The 22,080-nt window shown below is 42.6% G+C and overlaps 1 protein-coding gene across 1 annotated transcript; it reads left to right on the top strand.

Moving 5' to 3' along the window:
• Positions 1 to 84: 84 nt before the first annotated feature.
• Positions 85 to 13,141, top strand: RAB39A (RAB39A, member RAS oncogene family). The gene is made up of 2 exons (XM_014965715.1): positions 85 to 363; positions 9,972 to 13,141. Exons 1-2 carry the CDS (start codon positions 140 to 142, stop codon positions 10,396 to 10,398), a joined length of 651 nt encoding a protein of 216 aa, XP_014821201.1. The 5' UTR covers positions 85 to 139; the 3' UTR covers positions 10,399 to 13,141.
• The last annotated feature ends 8,939 nt before the right edge of the window (positions 13,142 to 22,080 follow it).

Below are 22,080 nucleotides of genomic sequence, written 5' to 3'. Positions count from 1 at the left end.
CGCGCACCCCCGCCCCCGCCGCCGCCCGCCCGCTGCGCCGATGCCGGGCGTTGGGGCGATCGGAGCGCGGTGCAGGCACCGGCCGCGCAGGAGCCCCAGGAAGAGCCCCAAGGCGGAGGCGGGCCAGGCCGGGGCCGCCATGGACGCGGCGATTTGGATCTACCAGTTCCGGCTGATCGTGCTGGGCGACTCCACCGTGGGCAAGTCCTGCCTCTTGCACCGCTTCACCGAGGGCCGCTTCCCGGGGCCCCTGCACTCCGACCCCACCGTGGGGGTGGACTTCTTTTCCCGGCTGGTGGAGATCGAGCCCGGCAAGAGGGTCAAGCTGCAGCTCTGGGACACGGCGGGGCAGGAGCGGTTCAGGTACAGGACCCGGGATCTTCCCCCCCACACCCCTACGGCCCCCCAGACCTGCCGGTGCCCGGCACCCTCCCGGACACCGTACCCTCATCGTCCAACTGCCCCAAGGAGTTCCCCTTCCCCCCAGCATGTCTCACTCTGAACCCGTTTGGCTGCTGTGCCACAAAGAGCCCTCCACCCCCGTGCCATCCAGCTTCACCACCCCATTGCCTGCTGGTGCCCCCAGCCCTGTGGCCCACCATCCCACTCACCCCACTGCCCACCAGTTCCCCACCAGGAGCTGTCTTCTTCCCCAGTGTTTCCCTCCACACACAGCAGGGAACAGCTACCCTTCCCCTCCCAGCTTACACTAGGGGGTAACAAGTGGCCTTGTGTTTTTCCTTCCCTCCCTCATCCTTGCCCTCATGCCCTGCACCCAAGGGTAGCAATCCCTCCACTGCATTTTTTTCCTTCTTTGCAGCAGGAGGCCCCTGCTTCACTCTGCATTTCTTACTTTGTCATCACCTCCGAACTCATCCTCCCCTGCAGTATTTCCCTCTGCTGTGACTCTCCCTCCCATGCAATCTGGTGAGACCAGGCCACCTCCCTGCTCTGCCTCCTTCCAGCACAGCAGCACTGCGAGCCCCAGTGCAGCCTTGGCAGCGTGTAAGCTGCTGGGCAGCCAGCTACAGCCCCTTATTAGTGTTTTATCTGCCTCCTGCACCTGCTCCGCTCTGCTGGCTGCCAGGAGCCTTCACTAATACCTCTGTCATTTCTAGTGTAGCTAAGATATCTCAAATGCTGCATTGAGTATTAAATCCTCTCCTTTCTCCTCTTTGACACAAACAGGGAGCCAAACCACCCCCTTTTCCTGCCCCAAAAGAGTCATGGTCATTCCCCAACATACATACTGGTACTACCATTCACTTGTTGTTGTGGCTTTATTGTATCTGCCCCTTGTATTGTACTTGCCCCTTCGGGCAAGTTGTGTACAGATTTTAGTTTGGACTTGGGGTTCAGTAGGTATGAACTGGAGTAGGAGGCTAATGTGTAGCCTATGTACCTGTTGTGATACGTGGTACCTGACCCACACACTTGTTACTGGGGTGCCAGCAGCCAGCAGGGTTGAAATGGGTCTCCTCGCTGGCCAGAATTGATTCTTTTATGTTCCCTGTCTTCCGCTGCAACAGTTGTGCAGATACTCGCACTCAGCTTCACTGTCTTACCAGGGGACACCAACCCCAATTATTTTTTTTAATAACAAGTGGAACAACAGAAAACTTTCCTGAGCTTGCATGAGTCACAACTTTATAGGCATTTTTGCAGTCGGACCTCTGAAGGGTTAGCAAAGAAATTAACAGTGATAATAACAAGCTCTTAGTATTCACTTCAGCCTCCTTGTGCTTTCCAGCAAAGAATGTGAAATACTTGTAAACAAGTGACTAAGAATGTATAATCTCTTTATTTTGAATTTGCTGACGAATAGCCAGGATGGCCAATGACAAGGCACTTGAATAAAAGGAATGCAAATGCAGAGAGTTTTGCATACATTTTAAATCAAATGATAGCCATCCTTTAACCTGGGAATGCTCAGGGGACATACAGTGATGAGTCATGCAGCCGGTTGCTTTTAAATTTACCATTAGTATACATCTGTGTTTCTTCTAATACCCAGAAGATAACAAACTGAAGGAAGTACTTTTAAACATTCATGTTAGTTTTTCTGCTAAAAGTTTCTTGCCAGTTGGTATACTAAATATCATAGAGTTTATTGTATAGTCTGTTTTACACTTTGTCAAGTAAATTATAAATATTTTACTAGGTTATACACCACAGTTTAAAATCTGGCATATTCTGTTCTCTGCTAATGGAGAAGACTGCAGATCACAAGCAGAGATGGTCTTTGGGGAAGGACTGATTATTCCAAGAGGTAATCTAATTTTGTGGAATGCCAAGCAGTTTGCAGTTCTGATTTGCAATTCTGCTCTGGTTCACTTGCATTGGGACTTTAGAGGAGGTAAAAAGCTGGCTTTAAAGCTCCCTGGGGAGTTTGCTGCATGAAGGGCTGTGTAATAACCCCCTTCATTTAATGCCAGGCTCTAGGGACATTCCCAGGGGAAAAGTAAGGTGTGCCATCACACTCTTATGAAAGAGAGCATTTGTTTTCTTGGAGAAATTGTTTTGGAAAAATTCTTACATGTGTCTAGTTCATTGATGCTACTGTATTTCAACTGGATTACATCCATGGTCTTAGAAATCATCTTTAACATGCATTACTTCTCAAATAAAGTGATTCTTACCACTTCCACAAGAGGGGTGAGCAAGCTGCAAACACTGGTGCTGGACAGTTTACTTATTTTAAGCTCAGACAGGGCAGTCACTGACTATTTACTGCAACATCAGTATGGCATCACCAAGCAGATCCCATTGTGACAGGTGCCATACAGACAACAACAAAATCAATAACTTTAACACCTTACTAGAACTAGAGCAAGAACCTACAGAATTGCTAAGTATAGACTCAGGTCCGTAATGCAGACCAGGGTAAATGAGGGCTACACCATAGGTTTCTCTCTGTCTTGAGATTAGTTGTCATTTAGAGCAACCTGCTGCTTTTGGCTGTTTCACATTATCTACTTCGCTGTTTGTATAATTTTCCTGTGTTTAAATCCAACAGTATATTTAAATAATGAAAATTCCAAGGCTATAAAGTGCTTGGTAGTGGTCCTAAGACTGACATTTCATTTCAAGAACGTAGAGGCAAAATATTGTGGGGATGCCTCAATTATATTAACCCACTTTTTAGTAGTCTATCATAATAAATACAGTCTGTTTCTAACACATGGCTTGAAAATAAAATACTATTCTTACCTTCTTTTTGAGTAAGCAATATGTATTTTCAAAATTAATACCAATACAATGTAGTCTTTAGTCATAGTATAAAAATAAGTCTTCAAAATTAGACAAAGCTTTTAGTGAAAGTTTGGTTCATCTGGTAAAGATCAGTAAGATCATAATGAGAAAGAAACACTGTGACGGATTCAAAGGCACCCTGAAGCCATAGTCTGATGTGATTAATACATCTTCTCATTCATTTTCAGAAACAATTGTTCATTGGCCATCATCTTACCAAGGCTTTTCTTGAGATTATTGTTTAGGGTCTTACGTCTTGAACCTAATATTTAGATTAAACAAAGATAATGACTTCTGTTCCAGACAGTATTTTCCCCTTCCATAATGGTAGTTTAGGCAGAATTAATTAGGAGAACCAACACATGCTGTACATGGGAAGTCATAATTTACAAAAGAATTTTGTAAATTATTTATCTGCATTTAAGAAATATTCCCAGTTAAAACTTAAGACTTCAAAGTTACCCTTTGGAAAAACATTCTAACATATCATCATTGTACATGACAACATACAGCTTCTTGAGGAGCACTCTCACCTCCAGCAATTTCAAATACAGAACCATCTGGAGGAACCTCACAGCATTCAGTATCAAAGTGTCGTGGTTCCCTTTTAATACTTAGTGTAGTCTTACCTTTTCAGCATGTTCTAATAGGGAAAAACTTATTTTCTCCAACCCTTTGTCTGTATTTACCTTTCATTTATTACAAATGCCAAACATGTATGAAATGAGCAAAAATATTATTCCTACAAGTATTTTTGCTGAAAATAAAAACTCAGGATGGTCTGGAGGATGCTAGGGCAATCCATGTTTAACAACAGCATAGATAAGGAGCTTTGTATGTCTATTTATTTATATGGAGTGGGGGAGAAAATAAGAATATATGTATATATAATATATGAAATAAATGAATAAATAAATAGATGAAATAAATAACTAAATATATGAATAAAGACAGATGCAGGGATGAATTTAAGAGTACAATTCCCATTCATTCAAAGTCCCAGGCAGATTTTCCAAATTCTAAGAAAGAAGTCTGCTTCCCACTTCCAACCAGCACCTCCTCTGAACGGTTTCCTGGGAAGAGGCTTCATTGCTGTTGTCCCAACTTGAGAAGAAAGGCTGCTCTTTGGCCATTATTATTTCACCCTAATCCCACCCTGTCCCTATTTTAAGGCTTTCCCTCTACTAAAGGAAGTAATCCCCCCTCCCTCCTTCCCCACAGAAAATTTATCACAGCACTGCAAGTAACACATTCCCTTCTATAATGCTAGTTTAATGTCATTAATTAGCTGAACCAAAGTTTACACAAGAAGCCATCACTTCAACAAGAATTTAGGATCTGCATGGGAGTAATTAGAGAAATGGAAATTTGAACATCCTTTATGAGTAAGCTGGACTACGTCAAACATGACTTGCCACCGGTTCTTCATCTTGACTTGAAAAACTTGCAGAATGCTAAGGTTTTTTTCCTTCTGTTCAAAAAGTAACAACAATAAGGGAGTTAAAATCTCCATTTTGCCTTCATAGTGCGATCTTGCAGCGCTTACCAAAGCATGTACAATCATGTAAGTGAATTCCCTGCTCATGAAAGAACACAAAAAAGGCCAGTCTGGTTTTGTCTCTGGTCCATACTCGGATACCTTGTCTCTGATAGAGTCTTTAAATCCTCCCGAGCACTCTGCTAGCCTGTGCTTTCAACTTGAGGGACTTCTGGAGACTGATGCGGTTTGTTCATTTACTGAAGCTCACTCAGGCTCTTGTTCAGTGCTTGTTCAGTTTTCCATGGAAACAAAAAAACTCTTCACATTTGTAACATCTGTCCCAAGGAGATCTACAAGTCTAACAGCTGTTGCACAAAGAGCCTTTTACTGTCAGCCTTCCTTATCTTTTGTTGGCTACCATGCACTCTCATCATCAAGCTTTTCAGTGAAGACATACGCATTGACATGACCTATGGAATCTATAAGCTCTATGTCTTCTGAGCAAAAGCCCTCGAGCAGCCTCAGTGCCATGGGCTCAGTGAACACTGGCCTCTGCCTTGTGAAGTCGTGCATGAGGAATCCGTGTGGAAGACAGGTATCTCCACTGTGCTAAAATAAAGTCCCTCTGCATTTTGTGAGGAGCCTGAGCACATCTGAGGGTGTTGGTACATTCTTGGGAATTCCCCCCAAGCAGAACCCTTTGGGGCACTCACCCAGAGCGATGGTTTGGTTTCAGCTTTGGTGTGAGCTAAGAGGGAAGGCAGGGCTGTCCCCGCCGAGCGGCTGCAGCCCGCCCCGGTCACCAGGAACTATGGTCAGCCACCGTGGCTAAATATGCAGCTAAATGGAGCACAGCTTTAGATTCTGCCCACGCCTTGTTGAAGACACTTAAAAGTCCTATAATCTTTAGCGATAATATTAATAAGAGGCAAAAATTGCCCTCTCACTTAGTTTTATAAAGAAAAAAAACCAAACTAAAACAAAAGCAGAGAGGTCTACCAAGACCACCTAAGTGAATGCTCTTTCATTCTTTCTGGGTGTGATACAGGGCGTAAGTGAGCAGAAGTACATCCACTTCATACAAATAACTCTTAAGCCGTCTATAAAAATACATGTCTAATACTCAATCTACTCTGGTTGTCATATTTAAGTCAAATATTTTGCATCTGTAAGGTGTTTCAGATACTTTTGAATGACCTACCACATTCACATGCCCAGACAATTTTCCCAATTGATGGTCTAAACTTTCTGCTTCAAAATTTTGAATTGTTTGTCAGGAATATTTTCTTTTAAAATAGAATTGCAAATAATAACTCACCTTAATAGTAAAAACTATTCAAATATTTATAGACCGTATTTAACATCATCCTTTTCTCAGGCATTAGACAACCATATAATATGATATCATATGTATCTTTAAAACCTTTTGTGTTACTTTTTTCTTTTGTTACTGTTTTCTAAAGTCTTTCTAGTATAGCAGCCTTTTTTTTGGTAATGAGAAAAATAGTTTCAAATTATACCTACCAAAAATGTAGAAAAAACAACTGCTGTCTCTCCCATATATTCACCCAGTTTTTGTGATGTACAGCCCAAAGTTACAGATGCTTTTTAATCATCTCCGTTACAGGCAATACATACGCATAATTAAATGTAATGGCTTAGATCATCAGCTAGTGTAAATTAGCCTATCTCTGCAGAAGTGAGTTACAACAGATGAGGGTACTGACTCCTGTGTGTAAGGACCCAGTAACACACAAAAGGCTGTTTTTCAGTACTCCAGTTTATAGACACATGATATAATATCGTTCTATATAGAAATGCTTGGTAAATGACACATGGTATTTTCAATACTAACCTATTTTCTTCCCTGGCTATTGCATTTCTTTGGCATAACTGTTCTCAAGATTTATTTTTTTTAATGAAAATAGGTTGTATCATCTTCCACTTCTCCAAATTGAATCCCATTTTTGTCACCCCACTTGTGCTCTTCCTAGAACCGCTTGAATTACTTTAATGTACTTCTTTGTGTTTGCAACTGCTCTACAGCAAAAAAAGTGCTTAAGAAAACCTGAAACAGATCTTTGTTGCACCTTTATTTAACACTTTACAGAATGTGACACCCCTCATTTATGCTCTTAAATAACTTTGCAAAAGCATGTGTTCTTTTTCATATCCAGCCTATTTTAATTAATCTAAGGGTAAGGTCCTGTCATTTTCACATTCAGACTGTTCAGAGAGACACTCCATGGACTCTGCTGCCGGGAACACAGAAAATAACATCTTTTTCTACTTTCTAAACATTAAGAGAAACAATCCCTCCTATTATCTGTATTGACACACTCAAGTCTATGGGGCCAGATGTGATCCGCTCGAGGGTACTGAGGGAGCTGGTGGAAGTGCTCACCAGCCACTTTCCATCATTTACCAGCCATCCTGGCTAATAATGGAGGTCCCAGCTGACTGGAGGTAGCAATTGTGATGCCCATCTACAAGAAGAGTTGGAAGGAGGATCTGGGGAACTACAGGCCTGTCAGTCTGACCTCGGTGCCAGAGAAGGTTATGGAGCAGATCATCCTGAGTGCTGTCACATGGCATGTACAGGACGACCAGGTGATCAGGCCCAGTCAGCACTGGTTGATGAAAGGCAGGTCCTGCTTGACGAACCTGATCTTCTATGATAAGGTGACCCACTTAGTGGGTAAGGGAAAGGCTGTGGGTGTTGTTTACCTACACTTCAGTAAAGCCTTTGACACCGTTTTTCACAGCATTCCCCTGGAGAAACCGGCTGCTCGTGGCTTGGAGGGGTGTATGCTTCACTGGGTAAAAACCAGCTGGAGGGCCGTGTCCAAAGAGTTGTGGTGAATGGAGTTAAATCCAGTTGGTGGCCAGTCATGAGTGGTGTTCCCCAGGGTTTGGTGTTGGGGCCAGTTCTCTTTAACATCTTTATCAATGATCTGGATGAGGGGATCGAGTGATCCCTCAGTAAGTTCGCAGACGACATCAAGTTGGGTGGAAGCGTTGCTCTGCTGGAGGGTAGAGAGGCTTTGCAGAGGGATCTGGACAGGCTGGATCGATGGGCCAAGGCCAGTGGGATGAGGTTCAATAAGGCCAAGTGCCGGGTCCTGCCCTTGGGTCACAACAGCCCCATGCAGCGCTACAGGCTGGGGGCAGAGTGGCTGGAGAGCTGCTGGGCAGAAAAGGACCTGGGGGTGTTGGTCGACTGTCAGCTGAACATGAGCCAGCAGTGTGCCCAGGTGGCCAAGAAGGCCAATGGCATCCTGGCCTGTATCAGGAACAGCGTGGGGAGTAGGACCCGAGAGGTGATCGTCCCCCTGTACTCGGCACTGGTGAGGCCCCACCTCGAGTACTGTGTCCAGTTTTGAGTCCCTTACCCCAAAAAAGACACTGAGCGGGTCCAGAGAAGGGCAATGAAGCTGGTGAGGGGTCTGGAGCAAAAGTCCTATGAGGAGCGGCTGAGGGGAGACCTTGTTGCTCTGTACAGCTACTGAAAGGAGATTCTAGTAAGGTGGGGGTCGGTTTCTTCTCCCAAGTCACGGGTGATAGGACAAGAGGAAATGGCCTCAAGTTGCACCAGGGGAGGTTTAGATTTGATTTTAGGAAAAAATTCTTCACTGAAAGGGTTGTCAAACATTGGAATGGGCTGCCCAGGGAAGTGGTTGAGTCACTGTCCCTGGAGGTATTTAAAAGATGGGTAGATGTGGCACTGAGGGACACGGTTTAGTGGTGGTTTTTGTCAGTGTTAGGTTAATGGTGGGACTTGATGATCTTAAAGGTTTTTTCCAACCCAAATGATTCCATGATTCTATGACAACCATTTCAAATGCCCTTTGCTGTGGCTAAATGTATTTAGATATGCCAAGAAACCCAAGTCTTATCTAGCTGTGCATTTACCTATCTGTAATACGACTACTGCTGCTAATTATATAATTACATGTTCAAATTGTTATAAAACCCTATATGAAATGCAATGAACTGAAAATCAGAGGGAACTACTGTTCTGGAAAGATACATCACTGCATACAGTTCATCCTGATCCCAAAAGTTTTGAAGCTGCATCCTCTTCATAATCATGAGATAAAATGGAATTAATTCATGGCTAAATTATAATTTCAAATAATGACTATTAATAGAGATTTTGCATCTCATTTCAGTTGGAGAATACTTATATATACTCTAGCTATATATTTATGTTAGTAACAAGTGCTCGTGTCCACTCCTTGGTAGCATGTCACTTCCTTTAAAATGTCTCTTCTCACCTTCTCCATCCTCTCCTGTTGCTCATATAACAATATGACAAAAATATAACAATATTTTTTTAGTCTCTGTATATTTCTCTCTCTCTAAATTTTAACAAACATTTTTTCTTCTTCTAGAGCATATTAAAATTCTTTCCAACCAGAGGAAGGGTTTCTTTCTTCCAAAATTCCTTCCAGTGAATGCTCTGGAACATGAGGGCTCAAAAGTAGAAAATAACTGTTGCCAGTCCTAGAAGTCTTGTGCCAAAAAAAGAGTAAATGCAATTATAAAGAGCTTTTGAACTTCTGTGTGAGAGAGATGCTGGAGGTAGAAGTGTTCCTGGCCAGTGCTGTGTGTGTTTGCCCAGCTCAGTTACTTTTGGACAGTTTTTAGAGGGTTTCCTTTCTCAGGCTGTTACCTGTTGACTTCTGCAAGCACAAAGAAATATGATTATCTGTACAATTTTTTCTATCAAAGACTTTTTCTGCAAGGAACACAAAAGGATACACCTGTACATTTGTAAGGTTAGGCTACAGCTTTCTCAACATCTGCCTATATATTTCAGTTTGAAATAAGTGATTAGAGCAAACTGAAGTGTATGAGTAAAAATGAAGGAAGGACTCAGACTTTAACACCTACAAGTATTTGACAAATAAATACAAATATTTTTTTCTGTGAATGTGTGCCACAGTTTGCTAATTAAGAGTATTTTGAAGAATAATTCAGCATTTAAAATTTGCACTAGAGATGTTGGCTTCAAGAATGTTTAGAAAGTGACTTCTGAATGTAAGAAAAAATGAAAAAGGAACATTTTTGTGTGTAGAATGTAAATTAATACATTCCAGTCAGTTTTAAAAAAGCAAAGATATCTCATAAAGCTTATAGTAGATAAAAACACATGGCCAAATGGAAAAGTTACCTATTTACAGATAAAGCAAAAATATATTTTAATTTTCCTTTTTCTTTTTTTTTTCCTTCACAGATCAATAACACGATCTTACTATCGCAATTCTGTGGGTGGATTACTAGTGTTTGACATCACAAATCGACGGTCTTTTGAACATGTGAAAGACTGGCTGGAAGAAGCAAAAATGCATGTGCAGCCCTTTCAGATTGTGTTCCTGTTAGTAGGACATAAATGTGACTTAGTGTCACAGCGTGAGGTCACAAGAGAAGAAGCTGAAAAACTGTCATCTGACTGTGGTATGAAATACATAGAAACTTCAGCAAAAGATGCCACAAATGTTGAAGAGTCTTTTACAATTCTTACACGAGACATCTATGAACTTGTGAAAAAAGGAGAAATCTCAATACAAGACGGATGGGAAGGTGTCAAGAGCGGCTTTGTTCCAAATGTTGTACATTCGTCAGAAGAAGCTGTAAAGCCCAGAAGACAATGCATCTGCTGAATCTGTAGCATGCCAAAGAGCACATCGGGTGTTCAGAAGATGATGCCAACCTAAATAACAGAATAATAATTTTGAAACAATATTAGATCATAGCTGAATCATAGAACGGTAATTTGTTTTTTTCTCCTTCTGTCTAGGTCATAACTTCATAAAACTTTAAGTGCTTTTTTTCTTTTACAGAGTACATTAACCTTGTGTGGTCTTCAGGAAAAGAAATTATGTATTGCTAAAGGAAAAACTATTCCTATAGCAAGACACTGAGAAAGTGCAATAATCATCGTGACAACATCCTCTCCTGGGCTTTGTATTTTGAATACTGTTTAAAATCCAGGCTTGCTAGGGGAGGATCAGATGAGCTCATTACTTTTGTTCATCCTGCTTTAGTTTTGGACAAGAAAATATTATACCATATACTTTTTTAATGTGATTCTTTACTCAAGTGCAGGGTTGCTAATGACCATTGAAGTTTAGAATGCAGTAGAATTTCATAGTAAAGATAATTCTAAAGAAAGCAAGCAGAAAGATTGCTCCAATAGCAAACACTTTTGATATGACTATGAATACAAGCCTTACTAAAGAAAAAGAATGTTTTAGAAAAGATGATTTATTTGTATACGAAAAATGGGGAAAAGAAGCAAGGAAATTTCTTATTAAATATTTTCTGAATTGCCAATGAAACTAAATGTAACATCACATATGATCCAGCTGTTATTCGACTTGTATACAAAACATACTTCCCAACCACTGGCGTTACATTTCGGAGGCCAGATCCTCAGCTGGGTAATTATCCTAGACACACTGATGCCTAGGGAATTATGTTAATTTACACAAACAAATTCCATGTTAGCTTTAAAATATAAAACTACTTCTAACTGGAAGTAAAAATAAATTTTAAAATGCTGCAACCCATGGAGACCCAGGCCTTAAATGTGAATAGAGCAAGGATTGTTTTATTCTCAGCCAGCAAATGTTAAACTGTTGTCAAAAAAATGAAGGTTTTAAAACCAAAACTGTTATTTGGAGAGGAGACAATTTCTAAAATAATGCTTGGCTACAGAAGGCAAAGAAAGAGAATGTCTATTCTAAGAAAGCAACACATAATATCTTATAATAACAATAATAACAGGAGAAATCTGTCATCATGTAGCATTTTACTGAGCTTGAGGTCATCTTTGTGCTCCTCTGAATATAACACACACTAGCTTTATGCAAACTGTGCCCTATATGTCTAGCACTTAAGTACCAAATAAGTCTATTTCTATTTTATTGTAGTAGCATAACAAGATGACTTGATCTCCAGAGTTGATAAGCATCTACAATTTATCTGGGCATAACCTCTGAACATCAAGCCAGTTATCTTCATATAAAGGTGTGTTATTGTGTCACAATTCTCCGTGTTCAGGACAGGCAACAAGTCTATCTAATGTAACTTTTTTCTTCATCAAACATATAATTGGTTTTCCCTCAGGTTAATTGTAGGTCCTTTTACAATCGTTTTGTAAATATTACTTAGTACAGAGACAAGTTGTTTGATTCCAGTCATTTTATTTGTTTAGGGTCACTAAAATTATTGACTTCAAAGGGAACCAAAAGGTTAATTTTTTCAATAGCCTGACTCTCACTTGCACTGAGGCACAGTTACACTGTCTTAGAAGGATACAGAGGCCTTAATATAAACAAGAATCAGCCTTAATTCATTAGCAATTATAGCGGTTAGTTAATTCTGGTCTCAGCATGCCACAAAGTAATTGCTGTGAGCCTGATTCTCTATTAAACTACGTGTATTAGTCGTTTACACCAAATCAATTTTTGAGGGCATTTTAGGCCCTCTTTATAAAGTAAACCTGACTACAGATGCCAAAAGTTAGTGTGCACTCAGGCTGTGTGCGTTTGATGCCGATTTCCCTATGATAGTAGGCCCATGTTGTGTATCTCAGAAGATCTTCTCTTAGTTGTTTAAGAGGACAGAGCGGGTCAACAAATAAATTGGTGGCTGGGGAGTCAACAGACCTAAAGTCTACCACTGGTTCACTGTGTGTTTCTGAGCAAGGCATTTATGTTTTCTGTGCCTCACCTTCTGTATCTCAAAAATTGAGATGATTGTTCTTCCTCGGAATTTACAAAGACTGCTGAGACCCAATCTGACTGTCTGATCTTCAGTCTGGACTCTTCTCCGTGTGCTACCTGTTGCAGAGTGTTGAGCACCATGGGATGTGGATACTGTTTTCTTCTGCCATACCAAAAAAAAAAAAAATTAAAACAGCTTTGTAAGTACCAGGTATTGCTGTTACTATGAATCTACATTTCATTAGACATTTCATTACTTTCAGGTTAAAATCTTTTATCAGCTTTTCTTCCTGAGTACTCTGGAGCCAATGAGCTTTTCATTCTGTATGAGAAAAATCAGGTGTGTTGGGAGGGAAGGGACTGGGAGGAGGAGAGAGTAGGAGGGAGGTGTGCACAGAGAAATAAAAAAGTCATCAGAACAGAGCCTTAATGATCTCAGCTGTCAATGTTGTACCTGTAGTGTCACATTTCTTACACTGGGAATAGAGCTTTTATCCAGATCCAACTGTGTAAGGAACTGGTATTGTCAATGCAACTAGAAGAGAAGTTCACTGCATTTTAAAGTACTGTGCACGTGGTTGTCTTATTTGTAATTCCTAAAAATGTAGATTAACGTGTACATTCAAACATTGTCTATCTTGATGATATATTAAAGCACTACTGTACCTGCTCACTACACACTTGCAGTTCATAGAAATGTCTGAAAAACAGATGATTTGCTGAAATACATAATTTTGTTTTCAGCTGCTTTGCAGTACAGTATATATGTAACAGCTTGAATAGGGTGTAGAACAGATTATGGGGCATGTTTATTTTTTTTTCCTCCCAAGGAAGGGCAAATACGATGCTTACTATTGGTACCAGAATGAAATTCCCAGAAACTGAAGAAATCTCATTTGGCAGCCAAATTAATAAGTAGAAAATATTTATGAAGAAAACCACGCAATTTTTGCAAATTTAAGTTTGGTAAATCCCAGTTAGGAAAAGGGAAAACCTGTTGAAATAGTAAAGAGTTTGTACTTGGATTCATAGGCCTGGCAAATGAACGGATACATTGTTTTGTTTTGGACTCCTGAAATGTTTAAATTTTCGTTGCTTTTATTTTTTTAAGTTTGATGAAGAAGAATAAAAAACTCTCCTCTACTCCTTTAAATTTTGTACACATGAATTCTTCAGATAATTTGGCTTGCTTATAATTGCATCTCTCCCATGTAAGAAGCAGAATCTAGCTGCAGACTCTAGGAATCAACCAAGGAAAAATATTTGAGGTAGCTTATGTTCATACTATTCATTGATGCCTTTGGTATGGAACAGCCTGACCAATGTCACTACAAGCTGCTGCCTGCCCGGTGTGCACAGAAAACAGCACGGGCTTGACTGAGCACCCACGTGCAGGGCAGGTGCTCTGTGCTGAGATCCCTCCTGCCACAGCCAAACTGTTGCTGGTACCCAAGCTGCCTGACTTAAAGCAAAAATAGGTTCATGCCCCACGCTCACAGATATTTCATTCTCACTGTTTCAGCAGACTTACAGAATACATGCTTCATTGCCCTCTTTTTACATAATTAACACCCAGGGAGAGCGCTTTTTCCCCAGCTGTAGACCCCAGCAGATGACATCAGCTCCTCCAAGAATCTGCACAGCAATCTCAGCTGCCTTTATTCAGCCTTGGAGAGAAAGGAGAGCTGAGGGCATGGAACCATACAACAGATATGGCTGGACTATTTATCATTACAAGAAATCATTACGTATCAAAACACTATCAATAGCAAACATTTGCATTGCTCATTTCTCAAGAGTCCAAAGACAATCTTTTAAATAGATGAATGAAATTAAAATTCTAAAACAGGAATCTGTAAAATATTAATCTCTATAAAAAGCCTAATGCCTGGGACTGCACAACAAAATAAACAGATTTAAAAAAAAAATCAATTAAAAATGTCCAAGCATTTGTGTAATGATCCTTTGCTCTAGTACTTAACTGAATGTGGTAGCACCTACCATGCCAAGGCTTCTTAAGGATAATAATAGAATCATTGAATGTATTTAAAACTAGAAGAATTCAACCAAAAATTCATCTGCCTGATCCTCAGAGAAAAAAAAAAAAGACTGTATTTCATGAACGCACATATGGTGCTGGACTCTTTTCAGTGGTTCCCAGTCACAGGACAAGGGGCAATGGGCACAGGCTGGAACGTAGGAAGTTCCACTCAAATATGAGAAAGAACTTCTTTAGGGTGAGGGTGACAGAGCCCTGGAACAAGCTGCCCAGGGAGGTTGTGGAGTCCCCTTCTCTGGAGATCTTCAAGACCCACCTGGATGCAATCCTGAGTAATGTGCTCTGGGCAATCCTGGTTTAGCAGGGGAGTTGGACCAGATGATCTCTAGAAGGTCCCTTCCAACTCCAACAGTTCTGTGATTCCGGATACTTACTGCCCAGCTCATTTCTAGTGCCAATACAATGTCTGGATTTAGTGCTACGTCCCGTGAGGCACTCCTCAGAAAACCAGCTACCTTCACATACTGTCATTTTCCTCAGCCACATTTCCTCCTCTGTGAAGCAACTACAGCTGTGGAAAAGCTGGATTTTACTTTTGAGCACAGCAGAATTGTTTATCACATTTCAATGAACGTGCAAATCTGACGGAAGTACTGTGATTGAAGACGTGCCAGCTGAGCATAATGTAAAGGCTATGAAGTTGTACAGGTTCCTTAAGACAATTTGCCTTGTGTAATACTTAATTAGTGGGAATGTAGCATACGTGTGAAAAAAACTAAGTTGGTTCTGCGAGCCTAAAAATATTTTGCTAAGCAGCACTTTTGACAGCTCCACAGACACAGGACTCCACTGCACAATCATTTTTCTTCATGGAGATGTTGTTCCCACAAGCAACCAGTGGAACAGCAAACACACGGCTAAAATGCATCCAGGAAAATAACTTGATAGCACAAATCCCCCAAAAGTAGAATATCCACACTGCGGGCTTCTTACCCCTGGAGAAAGAGGGAACAGTTCGGGAGCAAACACCACCACAGCCCTTGCATGGCATCTTGCATGGAGTACTGTGTCCAGTTCAAGGACAGGCAACTGCTGGAGAGGGTACAGCAGAGGGCTACAAAGATGATTAGGGGCCTGGAGCATCTCTCTTACGAGGAGAGGCTGAGAGGCTTGGGTCTTTTTAGTCTGGAGAAGGGAAGGCTGAGGGGGAATCTGATCAACACCTATAAATACTTAAAGGGTGGGTGGCAAGAGGATGGGGCCAGTCTGTTTTCAGTGGTGCCCAGGGACAGGACAAGAGGAAATGGGCACAAACTTGAACATAAGAGGTTCCATGTAAACATGAGGAGGAACTTCTTTACTTTGAGGGTGGCAGAGCCCTGGAACAGGCTGCCCAGGCAGGTGGTGAAGTCTCCGTCTCTGGAGACATTCAAAACCTGCCTGGACAAGTTCCTGTGCAACCTGCTCTAGGTGGACCTGCTCTGGCAGGGGGGTTGGACAAGATGATCTCCCGAGGTCTCTTCCAACCCCATATCATTCTGTGATTCTCTGATCTCCTCCCACGACTGCCCATCACCCACAGAGGCCAGGCAGGACCAGGGAGCAGCAGGCTCTTCATGCAGGGTTAGGTAAATCTTTATTTAAACTCAGACTAAGGAATTCAAAATCCCAACCCCAAGCTGTCAGAATGGATCACCGTCTTTGAAAGTATTTCATTCACTCATTTTGCAGAGAAAGCAATGCTTTAGGCTGGGCTGGAGCTACCTGGGGATGGACACCTGATGCGTAATCTGCTAAGAGACTCCTCCTCCATGGGAGCAGTGCCATAAACCAGCTGGCACCAACCTTCAGCGGCCTCACAGGCTGCAAGGGCAGCTCAGACTAATAATAACCCTGATTACCTTCACCGGCTGCGAGAGGCCCACCTTGCGGCTAAAGAGCTTCTATGGAAACCTAAGAGTAAGTAACGAGAAGAAATTCTCTGCACTGTAAATAAAATCAGTGCTAAGGTAATCAACCTGAAGTTCCAGCTATAGCTCCATTATGGTGACTCCTCATTGCTGGGCCTTCAAGTCTGCTTGTGTGCAGACTGATTTTTCCTGCTGCATGAAAATTGTGGAGGGACAGACTGAGCCACCTGCAGCAATAAGCTCAGCCACCAGGGAGATGAAAGCACAAGATAGGGATGGAAAGGAAGACACAGATCATAGAATCATAGAATAGAATCATAGAAGCATCCAGGCCGGAAAGGACCTCCAAAGGCCATCTACTCCGACCTCCCCACAGTCAGCAGGGACACCCCCAACTAGACCAGGTTGCCCAGGGCCTCATCGAGCCTCACCTTGAATATTTCCAGGGATGGGGCCTCGACCACCTCCCTGGGCAACCTGTTCCAGTGCTCCACCACCCTCACAGTAAAGAACTTTCTCCTAATCTCCAATCTAAATCTGCTCCCCTCCAGCTTGAAGCCATTGTCCCTCGTCCTGTCACTGCAGGCCTTTGTAAACAGGCTCTCCCCAGCCTTCCTGTAGGCCCTCTTCAGGTACTGGAAGGCCGCTATAAGGTCTCCTGAGAGCCTCCTCTTCTCCAGGCTGAACAACCCCAGCTCCCTCAGCCTGTCCTCATAGCAGAGGTGCTCCATCCCCCTGATCATCCTTGTAGCCCTCCTCTGGACCCTCTCCATCAGGTCCATGTCTTTCCTATATTGAGGGCTCCAGACCTGCACACAATACTCCAGGTGAGGTCTCACCAGAGCAGAGTAAAGCAGAAGAATCACCTCTCTGGACCTGCTAGCAATGCATCTTTTGATGCAGCCCAGGATGCGATTGGCCTTCTGGGCTGCAAGTGCACCCTGCTTGCTCATGTCCAGCTTCTCATCCACCAGCACCCCCAAGTCCCTTTCCTCAGGGATGCTTTCCAATACCTCACCCCCTAGTCGGTACTGATCATTTCTTCCATTCCTGCGCAGCCCTGAGGCAGCAGTGGGACTAACCACTGCCAGAGCCCTTAAGACCCTACAGAAATTTTCACTTTTGTGGGACTTGAGGGATGAAGGAAAGCACCAAGGACCTGGAGTCAGCACAGAGACGCAGGCTATTGACTCCTCAACTCCAGCGGCTCCCTAAGGATGGGTTAATTCTGTGGGACAGCTGTGGGAGAGGAACGGTTGGGTATAACACTATGCTGGCACTACATCTCCATTGAAGTCTTCTTCCCCTCTCACCTTTTCCCCTGCGGGGTTTCTCTGCAGGAAGGGACTGCCAGGAGCCGTATTTGGCACTAAGGTCTGACAGTGAGCAGGGCGATAATTTAAAATGTTAGTGGTAGTTGCTAAGTATTAAGGTGCTAACACTGAGGGCAGAATTATGGAAAATATTTTAGTCGTAATCTTAATAATAAAAGCCTTGTAGGGCTAGCCCTACTCTGCAGCACTCTGGAGAATTGTCCATTTAAGTTTTCAATGCCAAGGAAATAGTTTAGCTATTTAGTCATAATTTATATTAATTTGCTATTTTAAAATAATTACTGCTTATTATTCAGGGGGGAAAGCCTGCTCTGTGCAGATAATTCTTCTCATTTCCCTGACATATAGCTGGTGATACATGCATTAAAAGAACCATCTATGCCAGGACTTAAGTTCAGAAGATGTAAGCCTCAATTCCAGTCAGTCAGGCTATTGAAATTCACTGTAACACTGTTCATTTTATTGGGGTTTTTCTCTCACCAGTTCTTTTGGAAAACAATTTGATTCTCAGAGAAACTTTTAAAGCAAAAACAAGACAGAGCTGACTGAAAAATTGCTGGATATGTGAAAAGGCGTCAGAAAAGCAGCACATGAAATTATCAATTTTCATGTTGTATCTTGTTTCTCTCTACCATGCTTTGCAGCCCAACTGTGTAACTCCCCAAGTGCACAGAGTCAATGGAACAGTAAATTTCTAGCTGTCTGAAAAAGGCTGGGAGAGGAAAAGTTAGATGGGATGTAATTCCCTGCAGCGGTTCTCTGCAGCGCTGTGCCTGGGCACGGAACAATGGCCACATTTTGCCCAGCACACGCCACGTGCTTCTCCGTGTCCCGGGAGGAATTCGGCCTCAGCAAAAACCCTCCTGCAAGTTCTGCCTGCAACAGTCGCTCTGCACCACCCCACGTCATCCTTGGTGCAAATGTGCAAAGTTCTCCAGCATGGAAACTGCAAGGGAATAGCACTGTTGTCTAAAAATACATCTGAGAAGAATAAACATCAGGGAGAGAGAAGTTATTTAAGCTAAAGGACAATGCTGGCATAAGAACTAACAGGTCCTCCCGAGATGCACAGGATAGGCAGTCCTGGTGAGGCTAAGATACCAAAATCTTAAAGAACTTTAAGTGAAAGCAACAGCAATCTTTACTCCCCCACACAAGCTATTTCTCCAGAAATCTATTGTTATTAACTGAAAGGGTGACATGAAATCCAGATAGTAAACACCAGAAATAGAAGTGTTTGCTTTCTTGTTGAAATAGAAACAACCACAGAAGATGCTGTTTCATGTGAAAAGTTTGATCGCTGCCAGTGCTTCTTTTTCGAGTTGTCCTTGCCCTTTTACAAGGATTGTCTTCAGAGGGTCTCACAGCACGGTTTGTGCAGAGGGTCATTGTGACTGTCCACAGCAGTGATAAACGAGGCTTTTCCCACTGAAGGAAAAAACCTGAGTTTAAATACTCCTACTGGGCATATCTAGTTTGATGGGAGAAGAGTCTAAAACTGACAAATCAACCATCAACAATCAAATGCTTTTTTTCCATCATGGACTAAGCGAAAATGAGAAGAAACTATTTATGTCTTATTTGCGCTGTGTGTTCCAGGGCATTAGAAGAGAGCCCAGCAGTGCGTTTCTCTCTGACGTAACTTGTTCAAAGCCTGGTTTGTGCCTGGAATCAATTCACTCTGAGACATCTAGGATATTATGCACGGTATTAGTCTCACTGATCATCCAAATCTTAATGAGATGTTGCTTGCAAATCACTTTGACAGCTCTGGGTTTAAGTGTCACTCACTCTTGTCTTTCACAGTCCATGCAAAGGGTATAAAACTGTAGGCCGATGTAGTAGCATATACTAATCAATAATTAATATCTTCATTACCATCAGTATTTAGTAACAATCCATTTGCAACAGAATTAAAGGAAATAAAACAAGACTATGTAAGCCTGTGTAATTTCAAAGCACCCTGAAGTGGTACTAAAATACCGCAAAACCTTGAGGCTCATGGATGTCTTTACTTCCCAGAAAACTAATGCCCAGATCTTCAGAAAAAAATTACAGCCATTCTGTAAGCCATGCAAAATGAGATGCGCGTTATTTTCAATATCAGTAAAAGGTACCACTGTTTCCTCATCTCGCTGCTTCCCAGTTGTTCAAGTTCTCTTTATTCCTTGACCAGTGCTACTCGTAACAGCTGCACAAGAGCAGAATGGGGCAGGACACAAGAACTCTCCCACTCTACTTCCATTGCTGGCCCTTCCAGGCCAACCCCGCCACCCTCACAGCAGCGGCTGCCGAGTACCTGCCCCAACCCGGGACAGACAAGACCATGGAAGGTGCTCAGAAGCTGCTGTGTCCTGTGTACTCTTACATTTTTGTGGCGGCGTTTGGTAGGTTTGCATGAAAAGTGCAAACCTAGAGAAATCCGTCATTTTAAAATACAGCACTTTAAAACACGGCCCAACTTCATTTAGGTTAAAAGCTGGCTAAGCAAATTTTGCAGTTAAAACATTCTAGTGATTTGTGTTGTGGTTTTGTACTCTAAGCTCTGCATCAAAGGGAACTGAGATAAAGTTCTCCATGGTTAGTTTATGATCTGGCTGAACAATGTCTAAATTATTTCTCAAAAGCAGTTTAAAAACATCACTGAATTGTTGCCTTAATAGCAAGCATATAGTAAAAAAAAATATAATAGATGCAATAGAAATTGAAAATAATAAAAAATCTCAAATAATTGGAAAAAATCACATTTTAAAAGGGCTTGGGGAAAAGAGGATAAATCGGTTCATGGAACAGTGGCTTCCAGAACTGACTGCCTCCATATGACAGCCTATAGAATATTTGTCTCTATCTCAGCTTCTCTGGTACTTCCATACCTGCAATGTAACATGCAGAGTGTGGAGCAGCTGATGCATAAATACACAATGCACACATTTTACTAACCCTGCTGGAGGCCTCGTGTAACTTCAGCACTGCTGTGGAATATATATGCAATGGACAGTATGCAATACAATTTGATGTATACTGCATAATTATATACTATACATATAACTGTATAACTGCATGAATTATATGTGCAATTAATACTGTATACTTAAATATAGTATCGAACACACAATATATAGTAACAGCAAAGAAAAAAATTAAAGACTAATTGAAGCATTCAGAAACTGGAAACTTTGTCCAAATAGGAAATTATTCAGTACCTCTTTTTCACTTCTCAATTAAGAGAAGACCTCAATATAGCAAGTCTTAATTTATTAAGTTAATAAGGCTGCAGGCCATATTTAATCAGCATTATCAAATCTTCCACAGCGTACAGATTTGTTGAATATTTTATTTCAGCTTTTCTAACTCTTCAGGGTCCCAGTGCTCCAGAAGATGAATTTATCTTCAAATCATGTCGCTCACCCCGCGGCCTGGGAAGGCGGAGGGGAGCCCTGCTGTCCCCAGCCGCAGGGGCTGCCACCCTCCACCCTGCCGGGATGAACCGGTGCCATCAATGCTCCCCTTTCCTGGCCTGTGAGAAAAGATCATTGACATTTTCTTCATGACACATTTCAGATGAAGGCTAAACATTTTCATAGAAAAGTGAAATTCTGGCTTCTATAAATAAAGCCTGAAAGTTCCCAATCACTGCTGAAAGGTACCTAAACCCAAACATCTCTTATAAACGGAGAACATGTGAGAACTGGCAGGAAGAGCGGTGGCTTGGCTGGAGATGTGGGCACAGGGAGGTGACGTGGCTTCCCAAAGCATGGGCTTGTGCCGGTAACCGTGGGGTGGTGCTGGCCGTGAGCACGGCCTCACCCCTGGCCTCAAAGGGATGGTGACCTGAGGTGGAGGCCCACGCTCACCAGCCTCCCTCAAGTAAGAATCATCAAATGGTTTGGGTTGGAAGGGACCCTGAAGATCATCTAGTTCCACCCCCCTGCCATGGACAGGGACACCTCCCACTAGAACAGGTTGCTCAAAGCTCCATCCAGCCTGGCCTTGAACACTCCCAGGCATGGGGATGGGGCATCCACAGCTTCTCTGGGCAACCTGTTCCAGTGTCTCACCACCCTTAGAGTGAAACATTTCTTCCTAATACCTAATGTACATCTCCCCTCTTTCCATTTAAAACCGTTACCCCTTGTCCTACGGCTGCACTCCCTGACAGTCCCCCTATCCCTCCTGCAGGCCCCCGTGAGGCACTGGAAGCGGCTGTAAGGGCTCCCTGGGGCCTTCTCTTCTCCAGGCTGCACAAATGGAATTATTTCTCTGCTCGTAAACCACGTTATCCAGCCACGCAGAGCTGGGCCCCGCGTTTCGGCAGCTCGCCCTCACGGGGTTCGCGCCACGGGGAGAAGGGGGGTCGGGCGCGGGGGGGGGG

Source organism: Calidris pugnax, unplaced genomic scaffold (assembly GCF_001431845.1).
Source record: "Calidris pugnax isolate Ruff unplaced genomic scaffold, ASM143184v1 scaffold20, whole genome shotgun sequence".
NCBI lineage: Eukaryota > Metazoa > Chordata > Aves > Charadriiformes > Scolopacidae > Calidris > Calidris pugnax.
This window is presented reverse-complemented; position numbering and strand designations above follow the sequence as displayed.